The sequence below is a fragment of the Budorcas taxicolor genome, chromosome X, assembly GCF_023091745.1.
Source record: "Budorcas taxicolor isolate Tak-1 chromosome X, Takin1.1, whole genome shotgun sequence".
In the NCBI taxonomy this organism is placed as follows: domain Eukaryota; kingdom Metazoa; phylum Chordata; class Mammalia; order Artiodactyla; family Bovidae; genus Budorcas; species Budorcas taxicolor.
In genome coordinates, this window is record NC_068935.1 from 123,247,510 (window position 1) to 123,269,686 (window position 22,177).

The window sequence follows — 22,177 nt, forward strand, 5'->3', positions numbered from 1 at the left end:
CTTGGAATAAATTTCTAGAAGTGAAGTTACTAGACCAGGTTCTTCACGTGCTCATGCTCAACCACTCAGTCGTGTCCAACTCTTTGTGACCCTATGGACCATAGCCTACCAGGCTCCTCTGTCCATGGGTCCCCAGGCAAGAAGACTGGAGTGGGTTGCCATTTCCTCCTCCACGGGATCTTCCTGACCCAGGGATCGAACCTGCATCTCTTGTATCTCCTGCATTGACAGGTAGATTCTTTACCACTGTGCCACCTAAACAATGCCTTTCAGAAAGGTGCTAACAATTTATACTCCTAGACGATGCTCATAATACACCAGTTTTACCTTTTACTATGTTCCATAATTTAATTAGTCAAAATCCACAAGACTCAGCTATTTTTCCTTCCTCACACAGTATATTCCTGTCCCAATGTGCATGACAGGATGGCACAGGCTGAGTGTTTGAATGAGCCTTCAATTGCTTACTGTTCCTCTTAGGATAAATCCAAACCCTTTAATAGTTTACAAGCTCTGGGTGAAGTGGCCTCTTCTTCCCTCTCTAGCCTGATCTCTCACTACCAACTCCCCTCTCGAATAGGCCAGCTGTCTCTTATGTTTCGATCTTTGTTCAGGCTATTACTTCTGACTGGAATGCCAGATTCTAGAAGGAGCTTAGTGTTAAGAGAGCATTTCTGACTAGTAAGAACAAAAGTGTCTCCCGTCACACAGTTCTGAGTATTGATTTCAGACAAATTTCAAATGTCTGTGGAAAAAATAATAACCTGATTACTTAGTTATTCAGAGAAGCAGGTTTTGATAAGGGCACTGTTCTTGCAGAGAGGAAGATGCTGGGGACAAGAGACAATAGAGAACAACTGCCATAGAGAACTGCACTCCTGCATCAACCCAAATAAATGAAAATATTTTCCTACACTTCAGTTTTAGGAGAGAATTATAAGTAATAAGATATTTAAAAGATGTACTCAGGAAAGCAACTCAAATGTAAGTTGTTAAATTTTTCACATCTTGTCCATCTAGATGGTCTATCTTCCACAGCAGTGACATCAAATTTTTTTGATGCTGTGAACATGAAGCACTGTTGCTCAAATTACTTAAAAACCTGTAGCCATGTTTTTCACGGTCTTCTAACAAGAAGCACAATAAACTTCCTTCTAACCAAAATGTCATAAAATGGGTCGATTTTGTGATTTGAAAGTCTGGGTCAGTAAGATTATCAGCCTCCACACTACCATTGTCCTAGTTTCTCATCATCCATCTGGCCTGGGCTTAATGGCCCTGCCTTTGGCCTCGCATCTCTTGATGGATGCTCTTAGCACTAGAGAGATCCTATAGGCCAATCTCATCATGCAAGTCCCCAGGATGAAATTCTTCAGTAGCTCTTTATTACTGCAGCAAAAAGCCTAAGTATTTTATCATACAATTCCCCACTTAGCTCTCTAGGGGCCCATCTAGTGCCCTTTCTCACATGCTTTCCCTCAATTTTTAGTGAACCAGTAACTCTGAGCCACATAAAATCGCTGGAACATACCATACACACACATTGGTAGCGCACCTCGATATGCCTCACCACAAAAATACCGCTACTCGTCTTTCACTTTTTACCCATATGCTCCTCATTCTGATGCCTCTTCTCACTTCCCAAGCGGGCAAAGGCCCTTCTTCTCCTACACTCTTACACTGACTTACTACAAATTGTATTAGAACTCTCCATGTGTCTTTCTTTCCATATAATGGGGTGCTATCTATATCTTTTCATCTTTACTTCAAGAATCATGGTCCAAGTCTACTGTACAACAGATGTTCATTTTTAAAGAAAATCATAAATATATTAAAAATTCTATCTTTAAAGATGAACTTTACAGCTATTCATTTACTGTATATTATCACAATAATAATCGATCAGCTAATTAATTATTATTCTCCATCAGTTCTGTGCATAGGAAGTTACGAAGTTATATCTTTAAAAAAATAAGCTGCTACAACATATGCACTCACTGAACATATGAACTGAGGGACGAATCAATAAGTCATCAATTTTTAAAAAATTTTTTTCAGGGTATAAAATCTAAATTTAGGATTTTTTGTGGAAATCTGACAAGAGGATAAAAATAAATAATCTGGAATTTACCAAAAAGAGTCAATTGCCAGTCTGCCAATAAAACTGTCATCACAGAGTCTTTCAGAGTGTACTTACATGGTACAGTGTGGCTTCTGGCACAGGTGTGCCCATGATGTCTTGTCTCAGTGCATCCATTTGCAAACTAGGTAGCAACGAATAGTGAGTCGGGCTACTACTCTTATCACCCTTCTTTTTAGACTTCTTCCCTGTGTCTTTTTTGCTGTTTCTCTGAAACATGTACTCTTCTTGAGCAATTTTTTCATTGCTCATATATCGGAGTAGAGAGTTTTCTAAATAAAAAAAGATAAATACACCAATGTAGATATGCAAATATTCCAAACTTACCATCCTTTAAGTGTACTATTAGATTTCATTTCAGAAATGTAACTTGATTTCCTTTATAAAACACCTTTGTAGTGAAAATATGGAGAATCTTAATTATTTGGGGTCACAGGACAACAGGAAGTTGATAGCCTATAGAGTATTTCTCCAAGTTTTAGCTCTGAACCAACCATATCAGAATTACCTGCAGAACCTGAATCATAAGTTTCAGGTGTGTGGCTCATAAAATTTTTAACAAGTTCTCGCAAGGAGATTCTGCTAAAATCTGACAACAAACATCCTAGGGAGCATCCTTGGAGAAGTTAAACCCCACATTATGGACCAAGAGTGAGGAAACTTAGTTCAAAAAATTTATGCTTAAATTGATAGCCAGAACTCTATTTCATAAAGCCTTTATTCCCCAAGATGTTACTATCATATCAAGTCCCAAAAGGGTGACTCAGAAAAGGCATATAAGTGTTTCTTAAAATATTTTTCTTGATTAATTCTATAAAACAGAAGAGGTTAGAAACTGAAGTTTGGAAAATGGAGTGAATACATAGATGTAAAGTAATCTCAATGCTCCTATATTTACCAACATTTTCAGAAATGCTCATTCCATAAAACAAGTGTTAAGAAGACTAATGAAGCAGATATTCATGCTTGCTTATTTCTGTGTGGTCTGTGGATCTGTGCATTAATGAAATAAATTTTGCACACTGGCTAGAAATAACAGGCAAATGGGTTAAACATGTTTTAAAGGAAGCTTCATGAAGTCATGTTCTATGAAGAGTTCTTTTTTTTTTTTTTTTTGCTTTGTTTGTTTCTGTTTTTCATCTATAACTTCATGGATCTTATTTCAGAAAATGGAAGTAGCAGCATGACCCATTGGGCCCACCATATCCATCCACACTTGGTTCAATCCCATTTAGTAGTGAAATTTCCCGTTGCCTTCTTTACTGCTCACCTCAATAGCAGGATAAGTGAACATGAAAACTTACTTTTGGTAGATACTTCAAGTGTAGCCCACCCCCAAATAAGAAGATAACCCTGAACAGCAGACAGGAGAGAAAAAAGCACAGCAGGTTTTTTTTTTCTTCCATTTTTATATGGTTTTCTTTTAGAGACACTGGCCCAGTTTCTACTAGCTTTTACCCATGTGCTTCAAAACTCATTTTAAGGTTATATTAATACAAAAATAGTGAGGTTGGCATTGCGGACCAATGGGGACTGATCACAAACACTTCCTATTCGTTGAACTTAATTATTTTATGCAGTTTCACACTTCTGACCTTGTTTTCCAAGTATTAAATTTCAAATAACAGATATTACTTTTTTTAACACTGTACTTATCTACCCTAAATCCCTTAGCAGGCATTCAGAGGAGATATTTACTTAATAATAGATCAAGACAGTTAAAGGTTGGTCTGAATTGGTTTGGGTGTATCATAAAAATCAATAAGAGAATGAATAGTTTTTCACTGAAGCCATAACATCCTATGTAAAAAAACATTTAAATCTGCTTTTTGTTTCAACAACCCAGCCTACACTGAAATTCTAGAACACTTACCTCTTCTACTATCTCTCTTCATCTTATTTGGATCTTCATAGTCCCCCACCCAATTATATTCCACTGGCATAGATATAGGTCGTAGCTTGCCTAAACACAGAGAACAAAATTCACATCACATTGTTTTTCTTCCCCATGTCTGCTCAAACTTAAACTGACTTTTAGCTATAGTCTGCAAAACACACTCACTCATATGCAACATTATGGTTGGCATTTGTGAAGATGAAAAATATGTGTGTTTTGAGCCAGAAGGTGAAACTGCCTGTGGCAATTGGCCAGGTGATAATGCAAACTTAAGGCACTTTTTATAAGTAATACAGAACAGCCTAGGTTTGCTCTCTTAGGAGCCCCAGACTTTAAGACTGTGGTCCTTTACAAAGAGGACCATTATTTTAGTGACTTCATTTTCTATAACTGGATCTGTCTTATTCCTCAATGCCCAAGTATCTTTATTTTGATAGCCAATCTTCAAGACAGTAGCCCCTTGTATTTAAGGTTGGAACACAGTATTAACTTCCCATCTTCACTGCTTCCTAATTCCTATCTGCTTTTTAGATACTACCATGCTTCAGCAACATGGCTAGATTCTTTTCTACGGCCTAAAGCTGGGTCTGCCCTTGAACATCTCTTTTGCTATCATGAACTCCAGTTTCTAGATTCAAGTAATCACTGCTTTGGTCTGTCCCATTTTCCTCTGGGTCTGTGTTCTTGCTAAACAGCATTTTATTTTAGCAAGCAAAACTTATGACATAGACTTTAAGAATAGCTTTTTGGTGAGGATGATCAATTAATTTCTGATCAATTCAAAATGTGTGAAGCACAAAATAGCCAAAAGAAAAATCACTCCCAAGTTTCAAAAGGACATCTAGGACAACACCTAATTCTCAAAATTATAAGAAATAAACCATTACACTCATTTTACCAGATGAAGGGCCTGGGATAGAGTATGCAATTTACCCAAGGACACACAGTTGGTAAGTGTGTAGTACCAGGGTTCAAACCTAGGCATTCAAATAGTACTTCTGCAATAACTTTTGGTAACTTCAGTATTCACCCACTCATGGCCTCTCAGTTTTTTGAGATTCTCTCCACCCATTCTAGTGGTCATATGCTTAATCTTGATCACCTGAAAAGGCAGTAATTCTTCCCAGTATCCCACTTTTCAGCTAAAACCTGTGTTTTTAGCACATCCTCCACAGCACTCTAACAATTTCTCCTTTAATCTACCAATCTTCCCACCTTTCAACACCTCTTGGCCACAGTATGGTCTTGTCACTCTCCCCCTTGGCTAGATAAATTTCACAATCAAATTGTTACAGACATTCCACATATTTCATTAAAAAAATCCATTAAGATACTTGTTTCTTATTATGTTGTTAAGGGAAAAATGTGACAACTTAATGGCATTTTGCCAGTACAGTTTAGTCAGTATATTTTACTAAGCTCTTTGAAATTTGAGGATGAACTAGACATGACAAAATTATTAATGACCCACAAATGAAGTATTTACTTAGTGACTTCCTTACAAGGTGTGCAAACGACTTCATAAATGATCACCTCAGTTTCCAAATTTTCATAGGATAGATCTCTGCAATTTTACAGAGAGACTCTGGGTGAGCTGATGTAGGTGACACATGATCATAAGCCTTGCAATATCTCTCTGCTACTGTCTCATAGTTAAATTATTCTGTTACTTGGCTTTTCAGATCTGTTGCACATCTGGAGCATTCTAACCAGGATCTCTATAGAGGTGCCAATTGTACACTGTATTTCTTACTGTAGCCTAATAAATGTAGAAGAGGTCAAAGATAGATACTTTTGGATTTTGTTTGAATTTTATTCTGAAATTAATGGCAAGTAGCTTTTTAAAAAAGATGAACTATATCTAGCTGCAACTAAACAAACAGAACACGAAATATAATTTAAAGAATATTTAGCACTGGGAACTATAATTCAATATCTTGTAATAATCTGTAATATATATATAGATGAATCACTTTGATGTATACCAAAACCTGACAAAACACTGTAAATTACACTTCGATTTAAAAAATGATTAAAAAATAAAATAAAGATCTACTAAATTAAATTAAAAAATTAATTAAAAAATTTTTAAATTTCCAGTCCTACTCCCAGCCTCTAGAGACTGCAGGGGGCTGGGGAGTGAGTTTAATTACCAACGATCAATTATTTAGTCAGCTGTGCCTATATGACGAAACCTCCATACAAATCAAAAGGACAGGGTTTGAAGAGTTCCCAGGCAATGAACAGAAGGAGAGTTCAGGAGAGTGGCACCCTAGGGAGGGCACAGAAGCTCCAAGCTCCTGCCACATGTCTTGCACTATGCATCTATACCATCCAGCTGTTCCCATGTTATATCCTTTATAATAACCTGGTGATCTACTAAAAAAAAACAAACAAAAGAATATTGACAACAATGGAATGCCTTACAATGATCAAATACTGTTTCAATATGAAACTGCTATGCTTTAATAGCAGTGTACAGAACTGTCTGAAAATAAACTGACTTTTTCCTTAGCCAATAAAGTATTTTCAGTGCTATTACACATGCTACGGTGCTCTGTGGCAGAGTTAACTGCTTGCTCTACTGGGCTCCCTTAGCTCCTTGGTATACATGATTCTTAATTACACTGTATTCTATCTTTCTGTTTATAGTTTTTTCTACTTTTTGGCAGGAACTGGGTCTTACATATCTTTGTTATGAAAGTTCCTGGCAAGGATTCTGACCCAGAGTGGGTATTCACTAAATTTCTTTTGAACGCTTGAATGAAAGGATGCTAGACATTAGGGAGATTACTGGGCTGTTCACTGGATCCTACTCCTTTTTTCTTAACTCAAGGGCATCTCTTGAATAATTCTACCTTACTTTCTCTTGTAGCATCAATTTCCCCTTTCTATCCATGATTCCCATTAGCGTACAAACATGCTGTAATGTCTACAGTCTTAAAAAATAAACAAACCTCTCTTCGCTAACAGCCACCCCACAACCCCTTTCTCTGGTCCCCTAAGAAAAGCTCCTAGAAGTCTCATTTTGATTTTCAGTCTCCAATTTCTCTCCTCTTTTTCCCCCTAGCTTTATTGAAGTATTAGCGGATTCATGTTGATATATGGCAAAACCAATGCAATATTGTAAAGTAATTAACCTCCAATTAAAATAAATAAATTTATATTAAAAAAATAAAATTTATACATTAAGGCTGTACAGAATGACTTTTTGAGGTGTGTAATGTGATTGTATGTATACACACATACATTGTGAAATGATTACCACAAGCAGGTTACGATACCCTTCACCTCATACAGTTACCATCTGTGTGTGCATGTATGACTGTGTCGACTATGTGGTGAGAACACTTAAGATCTAATCTACTCTCTTAGCAAAATTCAAGTGTATATAATGGAAAACATCACAGCGGTTCTTCAAACAATTAAAAAGAGAACTTCTGTAGGATCCAGCAACCCTACTTCTGGATATATATTGAAAGGAAATGAAATTAGTATCTCCAAGAGTTCACATTCATTGTAACATTGTTCACAATAGCTAAGATATGTAAACAATCCAAGTGTCCATTAACAGATGAATGAATACAGAAAACGTGGTGCATGAGCGCATGCGCGCGCACACACACACACACACACACACACACACAGGAATATTACTCTGCCATAAAAAGGAAATCTTGCTGTCTGTGATGGCGTGGATGAAGCTGAAGGACATATGCTACATGAAATTAGCCAGGCACAAAAGACAAATGCTGTATGATCTCACTTATATGCAGAATTTCCTCTTTTCTTTTGAATCTTCTCCAGTTAAGATCTTGCCCCTCAACTCTCCTAAAACTACTATTGTCAAGGTTACTAATGCTTCCATGTTGCTAAATCCAAAAGACAATTCTCAGAACCCTTGACTTTTCTTATCTATCTGCAACATTTGACACAGAGGATTATTCTTTTCTTGAAATACGTTCTTCACTTGGCGCCCAGGATACTATCTTTCTCTGGTTTTTGTCTCCTTTTCTCTTATTAAACTCAAATGCATACTTTAGAGCTCAGCAAAAATGTCATTTCCTCAGGGATATGCTCGTTGAACTTGTTCTAGGTTGGGTTTCTCTGTATTTGTTTTTCTTTCATAATTTTTTTCATAATGTGTCACTTATAGTCAAGTAAGTATTTATTAAATTAGTTGCTTGAATTCTGTCACCATTCTAGAATGTAAATTTCACAAGGGAACAGAAATTTCTCTGTTGTTCACCATGGTATCTCTATCATTTACCACAATGACTTAAACATAGTTAACAGCTCAATATTTGTTAACTGATGACCTGTTAAGAAAGTAAATAGGGGACCTTCCTCATACACTGGAGTTAAAAATGGTCCAAGCTATATGGTTAGTTTCTATTTTCAAAGTTTCCTTTCCCTTTCTTCCTGTCAGCTTTCCATCCCCCCTCCCCCTCACTTTCCCTCCCTTTCTGACCAACCACTTTCACTATTCTAACAAATTGAGCCTGACAGAGCTGTGTGCTAATCAAGCAGAACTAGAAATCCTGCCTCCTGATTTCTTATCTAGAAACATCTCCATATTAAACTACCAATGGTGCATGCTGAAATACTACTGAATTGCTGCCTTTTTCAGCCGTATCCCTCCCCTACATTTTTAAAACTCTGGCCCCAACATGCTAAAATCATTACGTTTCAGGATGATATACAGCATCTGAGAAGTAATTTTCTCTATTACAGTTGCCAAAGAATTGGGGGAAAAAAGGCTGCAGAGAAATTTCTCTTTATGTCTGATGTACCTTTTAATTGCTGACAAAAGAAGCTTTCCCTAGAAAAATACACACACACACATATACACATCTGTTCTGAATATTTTAGCCAATATTTTGATGAAAATGAGTATAGTAAGGAATGTTAAGCTATAAGCATGTCACATACACCCATCAAACTCCCCACATACCAGACAGAAAAATTACTTTCAGATGGTTGACTGCATTTCTAGGAAAACATCCCGAGGTTATTTAAGGTAGAGAATCACACATTTAAAGAGGAGTAAAACTGAATTAAATGGAAAGTCAGTACTTTTTAAAGGATAAAGGCAACATATCTGGATCTAATAAAATAAGTAAGAATGGGCATTTTGATCTCTAGGGCCATATTTTTAAAATTTCACTTCTAGATAAAAGAGTTTGGGAGAAAAACTGGCTTGTAAACATCACAATGTGATGATTATTTAAGTACTGGATTTAACACCTTTTAACAATATAAATCAAATACAAACCTGATGATTATTAACTTGAAATCTTTTTGGTTGCATTAATAGAGAAGCAAAACAATTAAAATATCATTTCAAAGAATAAGCTACATCTTGTTTGTGAATTTTCTTACTGCTCCCTAAAAGTGATCTAGACTTTAAATGGGAAGTCACATAAAAATTGTTGAAGGAGAAAATTTTGAACCACATCAAAAATTATAGGGAATTTTGAACACTTGATTCCAAGGCGAATTACACTTTGAACCAAATTACATTCTGCCAAGAAAGCAAATGTGCTGTACACACTGGAGTACAGAAAGGCAGGCTATTTCAGTTGAAATGTTGCCACTGTGCATAGAGACTATTCCTCTACATTAGAGGGATGTGGGAGGTCTGGGAAGAATTCAGTGGTTTAAATACTAAGTGGCAAAACAGTTCTGGCTTCTCTTCTGAAGGCTCTGGTGGGTAAAAAAGCAATGAGCTATGCTAAATACTTTTGCCTCCTGCTGTGCTCAGCAATACAGTTGTGGGAAAGAAGGATGATGTGGGATAAATATTATTTGGTTAAAAGCATGCCATTTTCCAGTTAAATACGACAATAGAGCAAACTATTTTTTAAAAAGGTAGAGATGAAAAACTTGACACACACCCAGTTAATTTCTTAGGATTTCATCGATAATCAATGTTGGAGTCAGCCTGTGAACGTAGACTTTGTAACTTCATTATATTAAGTTGCCTCAGTGATGAGTTGAAAGCCATTGCATTATACAAATATTCAATTCATTTTTCTTCAAAAATAATTCACTGACATGTATGATTACTGCTTTTCAAACAACTATACTCCCAGCCAGTTTGCAACTCTTGCAAAAAGTTCTTAAAGGCTAGGTAAAGAATTCGTAGAAGATTCGAACATAAACTGTAGCTGTAACTGTGTTTGTTATCCATCCCTGAACCAAGATGGAAAATAAACTGGCTTGACATGATGTATCATTTATAAAGTAATGTTAGGTTGTCATATGTATACTTTTAAATGGCTATGTTTTAATTATTTGCTTTAATGTTTCCAGTCATTAAGATATTAAGTGTATAATTTTTAGTCATTGCTTTTAACAAGATTGGATATCACACTTGACATTTTCTATCCCCCGGGATCTATTTCTTCCATGATTCCAGCAAATTGTTTTGCTGTAATAAAAGTAATTCTATGAGGAGCCATGCACTGATCGTTCCAGTTAGTATTTATTATCTTAGTTTGGACTTTCATCACAAATAAGATATACTTTAGAAAATGGCTTTTCTGCATGATAAAAATGAAGATGACATTCAACAAGCTGTCTGCTGGAGCAGACTTCAAGTTAAGAATAGAGGATTTCTGTTAAGTCAGCAATTTGCAACTTAAATTTTATCATTGGTATATGGGTCTTTAGGAGGAGCTGCAAGACTGTATCAGCTTTTGTCAAAATATATGCCATCAAACATCAGTTACATTGGGAGGTATTTTGTGACCAAAACCAAAGAAGATGCAATGTACAAATACATTTGGGAAACCAATATTTTCAAAGCCTTTAGTATGCTAATGTGCATGTAATAATCTCCATGAGGGGGGTAAAATATGCAGAGCTTCCCAATCTTAATTAACCACATAATCTCCTTCTTTTACAAAGAATCTCTTTCAGAAGTAGTGATCTGAAGAACATACATAAGAAAATGCTGGATTATTTAAGCCACATTGTGATTTGAAAGCAAACATCAACCACTCTATTTAAATTTCACCTGGCTGCTATTTAGTACATCATTTTCCCATGGAGGGAAAATGCATTCTGATTTCAATTAGGGACAGTTCCCTCCTGCTCCACGGGATGCCATGATTAGGTTTTCTACTGTAGAGCTGGGTAAGTCGTCTCAGACACTCACAAGCTTGTATTATTTCTGCCCAGAGAATATGCTAAGTGTGAGTAAATGTAGGTTTATCATTTCAGAGCAGTAAGTTCCCAGATTGTATGAATGAGAGAAAAAGGCAATTGGCCCTATGTCATAGGAGGTTTCTTTAATTTTTGATTCGTAAATATCTGACTGTATTTGTCGACAACCGATTCTTCTTAATTTAGCTAGGGTATCTCAACAGTAGCACTCATGATGTTTTGGATTGGATCATTCTTTATTGTTGGGGGGAGGGGTGTCCTATTCATTTTATGATGTTTAGTAGCATCTTGGGCTTCAACTCACTGGATGCCTGTAGCACCTCCACGTCCATTTATGACAACTACCAGGGTTCCCAGAAATTGCCAAATGTCCCCTAGGGACATACTGACCCAGTTGCGAATCTCCTGAGTTGGTTTATTTCTATTTTTGGTTTTCCCATTTTGTCTTTAAGGGAAGCACTAATTCACTTAGTTCCTATCCTTCTGTTAATTCATTTAAAGATGTTTCTCTTTTTCTCTAATAGTTGCATCAACTTTGTTGGTTTGCTAATTCTTCCTTTTTATCTACATATTAATATTCTAGAATTTTATTAAAAGTTTTTTTCCCCCTTAATCTTACTGTTATCTATTACTTGGTTTCCTCTTGCCAGATTTCACTTTTTTGAAAGTCTCCAACTATTCAATTTACTTAGCATATTATTTTCTCTATCCTTTTTTAAAAGCAGTTAATCTTATACTTTAAAAATGTGCAGAGTCTAAATTGTTTTAAACATACCTAACATATGAAGTAATGATTTCAGTAACAGAATTTAAAAAGAAAACTAGTATCACAGAGGTTTCTAGTGTTATGAGCTATTTGACGTTCTTCCTTCTACTTTTCAAAACCAAACAAAAAAACAAGCAAACTATTTCTTTTCATAGGCATGATTTATTTTTTTATTTTTATTTTATTTTTTAAACTAACTTTATTTTTGTCTGTGCTGGACCTTTGTTGCTGTGAGGCCCACTCTCTAGTTGCGGGGCATGGGCTTCTCGTCACGGTGGCTTTTCTTGCTGCAGAGCACGGGCTCTAGGGCACAAGGCTTTCAGCAGTTGCAACGAGTGGGCTCAGTAGCTGTGGCTCCCGGGCTCTAGACCACAGGCTCACTTGTTGTGGCACACGGGCCTAGTTGCACGTGGGATCTTCCCCAATCAGGGATCGAACCTGCATCCCCTGCATTGGCAGGTGGATTCTTTAACCACTGAGCCGCCAGGGAAGCCCCTTTAGGCATGATTTAAATGGTTGGTTATTGGGAATACTTCCGTTCCTTTAGTTTGTCATTGAGTCCCTCCACAGGAAAGGAGGAAGTATTAATTTGATTCATCAGCACTTCACAATCTTTGAGACACTTTTATTTATGAGCAGCAGTGATTTACTATGCCATTTAGGCACCATTACTTGAGTACTTTCTATGAGGCAAAATCAGTGCTAAGTACTTGGCATATATTTAATCCTCATAAAACTCATTTGATCCTCATCAAAATACTGTGAGTAGTACTGCTATCCCATTTTACAGATAAGGAAACAAAAGTACAGTGAGGCTAACTCTCAAGTACAAGGTCAATCAGTTATTAAAGGCCAAGCCTTGGCACCAAATTCAGCTCTATCTGACCTCAAAACTCATGCTCTATTTTTAATCAGTAAAATTATAGAGATGAAGGAAGAGCACCTTCCCTAGATGATTACTCCAAATTTTACCTTAGACTATTTTCTATTTCTATGCCAAAATATTGCTGAACTACTTTTTCATCAGTTACATGCTCCCTTATCACCATCAGCTTGATAGTCAAAATTCTTTTGTGAAGCTAACCAACATGCAGTCTTCATGAAATGTATTAAGTAAGTCCTAAAGAATAAGAATTCCTGAGTACAGTACTTGTCTCATATTTCTGCATTTTTGATTTACTAATTTTTACTTTGTTTAGTTTTGCTTTGCAAGTAGTACATTTTACTTGAGCACAGAAATTTCTTGTGATTAGAATCTCATTTTCTTTTGTCTCTAATAGCTGATGAATAACAGTTGGGCTATTGTTTGATAAAGACAATTTATACTTAAAAAACAGGAGAGGGAACGAGCTTTCATTTGGAAATGTATTTGTGAATGTATTCTGCATATCTTTAAGAAATGTTTGAAATAATGCTATTAATTGTAATTCAATTGCCCAAAAGATAGAATGAAGTTGTACGACAGAGAAACGTGATTTTGAAGTATGATGAGAGACCCTAGAACCTTCAGACCATATCCTCACCTCACAATGATAAAGCTCAGTTCCCAGTATCACTGCCCATAGGTCCTTCATCATGCTATTATAGGTCACTTCAAGCCATGTACTATTTATGTAGCTAAAAAGGACATGGTATTTGGTTTTCTCTTGTTCCAACTACTCCAGTGGAAAATGATCAGGTATAATATAGAAATTAATTTTCCTCACTGCACACTGTGGACAGATAACATTTATGAGAAACACTTGTAAAATACCAACCTTGCATTCACTTGTGTGCTTTCTGTGAGGTCCTGAATTTTCAATAAATCAGAAAAGGTCTGAATTTCTTCAAACTAATACTATTCTACAATATTATTGTCAAAAATATGTTTTTATCCTATTTTTAGAAAACATGACCACTCATAACCACAAAGGGACTTAGCCAACTGTGTCTACCTTTTAGCAGGTTTATATGCACAGAAATGTGCTGTGATGGAGCAACAAGAGCAAGGAGTCTGTGAAGAGTGAAAAAAGAAAGCTGATGGGAAATACTATCATTCTGAAAAGTCACCAAGCAACTAATCTCATCCAATTTGAACCTTTGCCTTTGAAGCATGAGCAGATGAGACCAAAGAGTTAAAGTAATTTAATGCTATCCTTTTTTCCCTTTTATTTTCACATTACAATTTCTTTTCTTTCTTGAATTTTCTGTTTATTCATCCCATCTTATTCTTCAAAGAATTTTAAATGGCTCTTATTATTATTAATATTATTTACATGTTGAAGTATTTCAGTTCTTTGTTTTCCCTCCAGTTTTACTGAGGGATAATTGACAAATAAAAATTGCATTCATTTCAGGTATACAAAATGATGATTTGATATTATGCATATACACTGTGAAATGATAACCACAATCAAGCTACTTAACACATCTATCAGCTCAAATACTTATCCTTTTTTGTTTATGTGGTGAAAACACTTAGGATCTATTCTCTCAGCAACACTAAAGTTTCTATGTAATAACGAAGCAGTGAAAATAAATATCTGGCACATACTGGGCACTTTCTAGTCAATTTACAGTCTGTTATTAAATTCTCACAAAATGTCTATGAGACAGATATTATCATCTTCATTTAACAAATGAGAAACTGAGCCCTAGAGTAACATTCCTAAAGTCATATTGGAGTAATTAGATGGCAGACAGGATTAACAAATGTGGCTGATTATAAAGCCAACACCAGCAATCACTAATCTAGGTTGTTTCCCTTACTGTATCTGTATTTCCAGGAATCATTCTTGTTTATCTTTTTAGGAAAGTAAAACCCATTTACACTTTCTCATTTAAAAAGAGCCTAACACACTGTTGCTAACTTTACCCCTCATTTCAGCTATCTTTTCCTACGGTGTGTTAGGGCCATGTCTATGTGAATGCATGTTTACTGTAGCGCCAGGAAATACAAAACATATAGAAGAACATACATAATTAGACCTAGTTCTGCTTGATTGAAATCAGATGCTTGAATTTTGAAGGAGTAATGAAATTTTGACAAACTACTTTCCTCACTTCAGTTCAGTCACTCAGTTGTGTCCGACTCTTTGTGACCCCATGGACTGCAGCACACCAGGCTTCCCTGTCCATCATCAACTCCCAGAGCTTACTCAAACTCATGTGATGCCATGCAACTGTCTCATCCTCTGTCGTCCCCTCCTCCTCCTGCCTTCAACCTTTCCCACTATCAGGGTCTTTTCCAATGAGTCAGTTCTTCATGAGGTGGACAAAGTATTGGAGCTTCAGCTTCAGCATCAGTCCTTGCAATGAACATTCAGGACTGGTTTCCTTTAGGATTGATTGGTTTGATCTCTGTGCAGTCCAAGGGACTCTCAAGAGTCTTCTCCAACATCACAGTTCAAAAGCACCAATTCTTTGGCACTCAGCCTTCTTTACAGTCCAATTCTCACATCCATACATGACAACTGGAAAAATCATAGCTTTGACTAGATAGACCTTTGTTGGTAAAGTACTATGTCTGCTTTTTAATATGCCATCTAGGGTGGTCATAACTTTTCTTCCAAGGAGCAAGCATCTTTTAATTTTATGACTACAGTCACCATCTGCAATGATTTTGGAGCCCCCTAAAATAAAGTCTCTCACTGTTTTCCATTGTTTCCCCATCTACTGGCCACGAGGTGATGGGACCAGATGCCAAGATCTTAGTTTTCTGAATGTTGCATTTTAAGCCAACTTTTTCACTCTCTTCTTTCACTGTAATCAACAGCCTCTTTAGTTCTTCTTCACTTTCTGCCATAATGGTGGTGTCATCTGCATATCTGAGTTTATGGATATTTCTCCCAGCAATCTTGATTCCAGCTTGTGCTTCATCCAGCCCAGAATTTCGCATGATGTACTCTGCATAGAAGTTAAACAAGCAGGGTGACAATATACAGCCTTGACGTACTCCTTTCCCAGTCTGGAACCAGTCTGGTTTTCCATGTCCAGTTCTAACTGTTGCTTCTTGCCCTGCATACAGATTTCTCAGGAGGCAGGTAAGGTGGTCTGGTATTTCCATCTCTATAAGAACTTTCCACAGTTTGTTGCGATCCACACAGTCGAAGTTTTTGGCATAGTCAATAAAGCAGAAATAGATGTTTTTCTGGTATTCTCTTGCTTTAATGATGACCCAACAGATGTTGGCAATTTGATCTCTGGTTCCTCTGCCTTTTCTAAATCCAGCTTGAACATCTGGAAGTTCATGATTCACATACTGTTGAAGCCTGGCTTGGAGGATTTTGAGCATTAGTTTGCTAGTGTGTGAGATGAGTGCAATTGTGCAATAGTTTGAGCATTCTTTGGCATTGCCTTTCTTTGGGATTGGAATGAAAACTGACCTTTTCCAGTCCTGTGGCCACCGATGAGTTTTCCAAATTTGCTGGCATATTCAGTGCAGCACTTTCACAGCATCATCTTTTAGGATTTGAAATAGCTTAAGTGGAATTCCATCATCTCTACTAGCTTTGTTTGTAGTGATGCTTCCTAAGGCCCATTTGACTTCGCATTCCAGGATGTTTGGCTCTAGGTGAGTGATCAGACCATCATGGTTATCATGGTTATCTTTTTTATATAGTTCTTTTGTGTATTCTTGCCACCTCTTCTTAATATCTTCTGCTTCTGTTAGGTCCATACCATTTCTGTCCTTTATTGCACCCATCTTTGAATGAAATGTTCCCTTGGTATCTCAAATTTTCTTGGGGAGATCTCTAGTCTTTCCTATTCTATTGTTTTCCTCTATTTCTTTGCATTATCACTGAGGAAGGCTTTCTTATCTCTCCTTGCTATTCTTTGGAACTCTGCATTCAAATGGGCATATCTTTCCTTTTTCCCTTTACATTTAGCTTCTCTTCTTTTCTCAGCTATTTGTAAGGCCTCCTCAGGCAACCATTTTGCCTTTTTGAACTACTTTCCTACATTTTAGCAAAATATTTTCATATTATTTAGTTAGCTGGTAACACTGATAGAGTCAACAAATATCAAGGCTCTACCACTTACTAGCTGGGTAAGATATTTAACCCATTTATAAAGTAAGGATTCTATTAGTTATCTACCTCTCGGGGTTGTGAGGATTAAATGGATTAATGCTTTTTAGAATGAAAGTAAAAGTAGTTCAATCGTGCCAACTCTTTGCGACTCCATGGACTATACAGTCCATGGAATTCTCCAGGCCAGAATATGGGAGTGGATAGCCTTTCCCTGTGGAGAAGGCAATGGCACCCCACTCCAGCACTCTTGCCTGGACAATCCCATGGACAGAGGAGCCTGGTGGGCCACAGTCCATGGGGTCGCTAAGAGTTGGACACAACTGAGTGACTTCACTTTCACTTTTCACTTTCATGCATTGGAGAAGGAAATGGCAACCCACTCCAGTGTTCTTGCCTGGAGAATCCCAGGGATGGGGGAGCTTCATGGGCTGCCGTCTATGGGGTTGCACAGAGTTGGACACGACTGAAGTGACTTAGCAGCAGCAGCAGCCTTTCCCTTCTCCAGGGGATCTTCCCAACCCAGGGATTGAACCCAGGTCTCCCTCATTGGAGGCGAATTCTTTACCAGCTGAGCCACAAGGAAAGCCCAAGAATACTGGAGTGGGTAGCCTATCCTTTCTCCAGCCAATCTTCCCAACCCAGGAATTGAACCAGGGTCTCCTGCCTTGCAGCTGGACTCTTTACCAACTGACCTATGGCGTAAGCCCAGTGCTTTTTAAAGGCATACATAAAAGCTCAACAAGTATTTACTTATTTTCTAGATAGGCCATCCACTGTCTATCCATACTGTATTTATCTTATGGCTTAGGGCAAATAACTGATCTTTTAATTCACTCTTACCCACAAATAGTGGGTCCATGATATAAACTGAGAAGTTGGTTAACAAATATGATAAAGCATTTAATAAACCTCCAGTCTTAAAGTTCATGATTAGGATATTTTCAAATATTCTTCTTTATATCTGTTTCTTTGTCACTGAGTCTAATAACAGTGTCTCTAAATTTTAATTTTTGTCTTATATATCTAACTTTAAAATATGAATGAAGACAAAAGCACACAGTAAAAACTGTATTATATTTCTCCTCTGCTTCTCAAAACACTATCTAGACTCTTAAAATCTTAACTCTGAACCTCTCTGAGTAAATAGGTAACTGGGAAGTTAATAGGTAGCAATGGAGGCTAAGTCCACACACTGGAAGATAAGGATATTTGCAATGAAGAACTAAGTTGAACTGTAAGGCTAAAGGACTTATACAATGATTTAAAAATATTTCACAAGTGCTAACAAGTTAAATTACTCTCATTTTCAGAAAATATAAATTGTGAACTTTTTTTTTTTTTTGGCAATCAGGGTTTATTTTGTTATATACTTCAGCAGGATCAAGCATTTCATTATCATTATTTTTAAACCCAAGAAAATATTGTCACACTTGGGGATCCATATAATGGGACCATTTTATAAGTTAAATGAAGTTGTCATCAATTATTACTTATTAAGGGTTGAAGTTACTAATACTTGGGGCCTTTAGGGGATGGGCTGGGAGATTTATATAAACTCTCAGATCTCAGTACTAGGTTTGAGAGGGTGTCAAGTATTTGGTAGGGATAACTAGCATTGAGAAACCCTGGATGATGACTACTCATCATTTAAAACTCAGCATAAACGTCACTTGTATTTATGTGACTTCCCAGGAAGACACTGGGACTTCAACGCCCATGCTACTGCAGCACTTGGTGCACTTTCCGCCTTACCTAAAGCTGCTGCTGCACTGCATCTCTTTGTTCTTTCCCTTTGGGCTATGGCTGCCTTCCAGGGAAGATTTATGTTTTACTCATCTTTGCATCCCCAGTGCCTGGCTGACTTTATACACACAACAAGTATCAGCTGAATGCATTAACAGATAAATTACTCTTTAGGAATGTTATGGCCAGAAATTCATGTATGTGAGAAGCAGGTTTTATTACTTAAGATCTGATTTTAAAAAGGTAAATATACATTAAACTGCTAGTTACATGGAACAATTTTCCAGTCGTGCCAGGGAATCTCTGCTGGAGTATCTCTAAAGTAACTCTAAGTGAAAGTTCAGGCTATATTTCAGGTTCAAAATTAAAAAAACAAAAACAAAAACCACCTTCAAATCCAAAAGTAAAAGAACTTTTGTTTTTACTTCCTTATTCCTCTTTTAAGTATATATACATTTATTTTCTCCTAAGTTGTTTATAAAAACACTTTAGGTATCTATAGGATATCTAGATTTTCTAAAATTTAAATGATATTCTATTTTATTGGAAGAGGTATGATTTGTGGAACATGATAGCACTAGGTGCTTTAAACCATAGTCTGAAGGAACTAACAGTTCACAGCTATTTAAGTAAGGTCTTGGTAAACTATTTTTCATAATAAAGCTATCAATAATCAACTTTATCTAGTGACTATAATTTCCCCTTAAACATTCTTATCTACTTCAATACAAGTAGAAAACAGCCAGAAAATTCTGGGACATAAAAAAAGAAGAGTTGATATACATTTGTTTGAGCAAGCTCCAGGAGCTGGTGATGGACAAGGAAGCCTGATGTGCTGTAGTCCATGGAGTCACAACGATTTGGACACGACTGAGGAACTGAACTGACCGCCTATCTAATAATATATAGTCAATAAGTACTTGTGGAATGAATGCAGAAAAATAGAAATCTCATGTGATGAGGCAGGGGTGGGGATAACGAAGATGGCAGGCAGAGGTTTACTGCAGAAGTTTACAATAGTGGAGAAAAGCAAAGGTGCAAATACCTTCAATTTATGACAGTTCAAAATAAGTGCCACCAGGGTTGTATAAATGAGGAGCACATGAAAAAACAGCACATGTACAGAGAGTAATATACAGCATGATAGGTAGGGTTCTATTACTTAGGATCGTTTTGGACAAAATTTTCCATACTTATTACTCATTATGACCAAAAAAGCTGTAAGGAAATAGGGTGTCAGTTATAAAGTGTGTGATGACCAATATTTTGGGACCACAGGAGGGAGGCATATGGCCATGGTGAACAAGTAAGGCAGGTAAGTAGAAAAAATTAAAAACAACTTTCTTTCTCTTCAGCTTCTACTGATCAAATCTGCACTTATCAGCAAGGATCCTACCCTTCTCCTAAAACTGGAAAGCAAGGAGTACAGAATTCCAATTAAATCCATTCATTCTTGCAAGAGGACCACAGAATTTACTACTCTAGGCAAATTTATCTGCAAATGGTTCAGGCAAATTTATCTGCAAATGGTTCAGCTAAACTATATCAATTCTGGGTTACTTTCTTCGTCATGCATGGAAAAATAGGAGTCACATAAAAAAAAAAATCCTGGGACATGGTAACTTTAGGCCCATCTTTGCTTTAAATATATTATGTCCTTTCTATTTAAAATCCACTCAAAATTTACCACTTCTTATAAAAAAACAAAACAAAAATCAAGATGAAATTTTACCCAGAAAAGTCCATCTAAGATTTTTTTAATATCTGAGAAATACAGAAATTTGATTTTAAGTAAGTTATGTTAACAGTTAAGTATTGATTAAAAAAAGAAAAAAAACCTCTTGAACTACTTCAGTTTGGCAACCTCTGATATACAAAAATTACATGTGATTCAAAAAGGTTTCTATGTATTGTTAAGTTAAAACACTGCCTTTGGAAGGCAATTATTCTTGCTTACCTTTGGAAAATTTAGAATAAATTTTAATGTCATGCCTTATATTGTTGAGATTCCACTTGGAAGCACACAACAGAAACAGATCAATTACAAAGATTCAAAAGCTCTCAGGTAATTTTTGCAACCGAAAAGCCTAGGAAAAAAAATTGAGATTCCCATACCAGACAAACTCCTTCATCAACGTAAGAGAAGACTTCTTACCATAAGTTGGGGTGCTTTCTCGTCTTCCTTGACTACTTGATCTTCCCTTCTCATATTCGTAACAATACAAGACAGTGTCTTCCTCGACAATATTAAACCTCTTTCGATATTCTTGATCCAGAAATGAGTTTGGTGATTCAGATCCCTTATGCACTGGCTTGCCCACCATGTGTCCTCTGAGGTCTTCACAAGGAAGGTTTCCTTTTTCATCCCTAAAGAAAGGGTAAAGGAGAATGATGTCGGGAAGTGTTAGGGAGGTAAAATGGCAGAGGGTTTAAAGTAGTAATAATATCCTTCCTGTATATCTTCTGATCTTTCCAAACTTTCTTTGATGTTTATAGGGCAATTTTTAATTATTCCTATTTTGCAGGGGGAAAAAAATGCCAAGACTCAGAGAGGCTGAATGACTAGCCTAAAGGTTACACAGGTAATAAATGACACTGCTAGACATGGACCATGGATAATCTAACTCCTGCTCTAGTTCATGTTCACCATACTATGGCATATAAAAGAAATCATCTCAGCACATAAATTGCTTTTACTGCTTAAGAAAATAGGTATAATATTAACAATGCTAACAATATAGGCTTCTTCTGCCAGTTCATCTAACTGATTCATGGTAATATTTGCACTGCTTAAAAACAAAGATGTATTTAAGAACTACCACCTCTGTGAGGGTACTGTGACTTTAAGAACCAAGTTAGCACTATGTAAACTGGTATTTTAAGGATTTCAAACAGTTTGTTATTAATAAAATAACCTTAGTGTAAAGAATTACACTCTGTATTTAAATGGTATATGTCTAATTTAATAGTAAAAAGATATGTTCCTGGAACTCATTCAAAATGGATATATCAAAATTTCATTACATATTAGCAACATTTCTTGGGGAGAGAGGGTGGAGAAACTTGATCATATACAGAATTTAAGAATGGGCTTTAAGATGATGACAAGTTGATTTTTTCTTCTATAGGATTCTGAAGAGAAGAATCTCTAATAATTTATGAGATCCCTAAAACTCTTACTCACACAAAGTATTAATCACACAGCCCAGGTGATTGGACCCATAATGAGTGGTGTTTCAGTAGAAATAATCCATTTAGGATTAGTTAAAATGAACTTTGTTTATCTTATGATAATTTCACTAACCAGCTACGAAATTTTTATTAGAGAAGCTCACATTCTAGAACATGACTATAAATGCAAATGCAATATTTCTTTCTTCATGGATCATTAATTTTATTTCTTCCAAGTTCTATTTCCAGTTCTACCCTAAACAGAACCATGAATCCTA

At 36.4% G+C, this 22,177-nt stretch overlaps 1 protein-coding gene across 1 annotated transcript in view; it reads right to left on the bottom strand.

The window, feature by feature from the left end:
- The window catches only part of CNKSR2 (connector enhancer of kinase suppressor of Ras 2), a 281,300-nt gene that overhangs the window by 88,908 nt on the left and 170,215 nt on the right, over nucleotides 1-22,177 (bottom strand). Inside the window, exons 11-13 of the mRNA XM_052663048.1 lie at nucleotides 20,884-21,095; nucleotides 4,014-4,103; nucleotides 2,198-2,412 (exon numbers count right to left, since the gene is read on the bottom strand). Coding sequence (XP_052519008.1) covers nucleotides 2,198-2,412; nucleotides 4,014-4,103; nucleotides 20,884-21,095 — 517 coding nt within the window. The remainder of the gene's footprint in view (nucleotides 1-2,197; nucleotides 2,413-4,013; nucleotides 4,104-20,883; nucleotides 21,096-22,177) is intronic.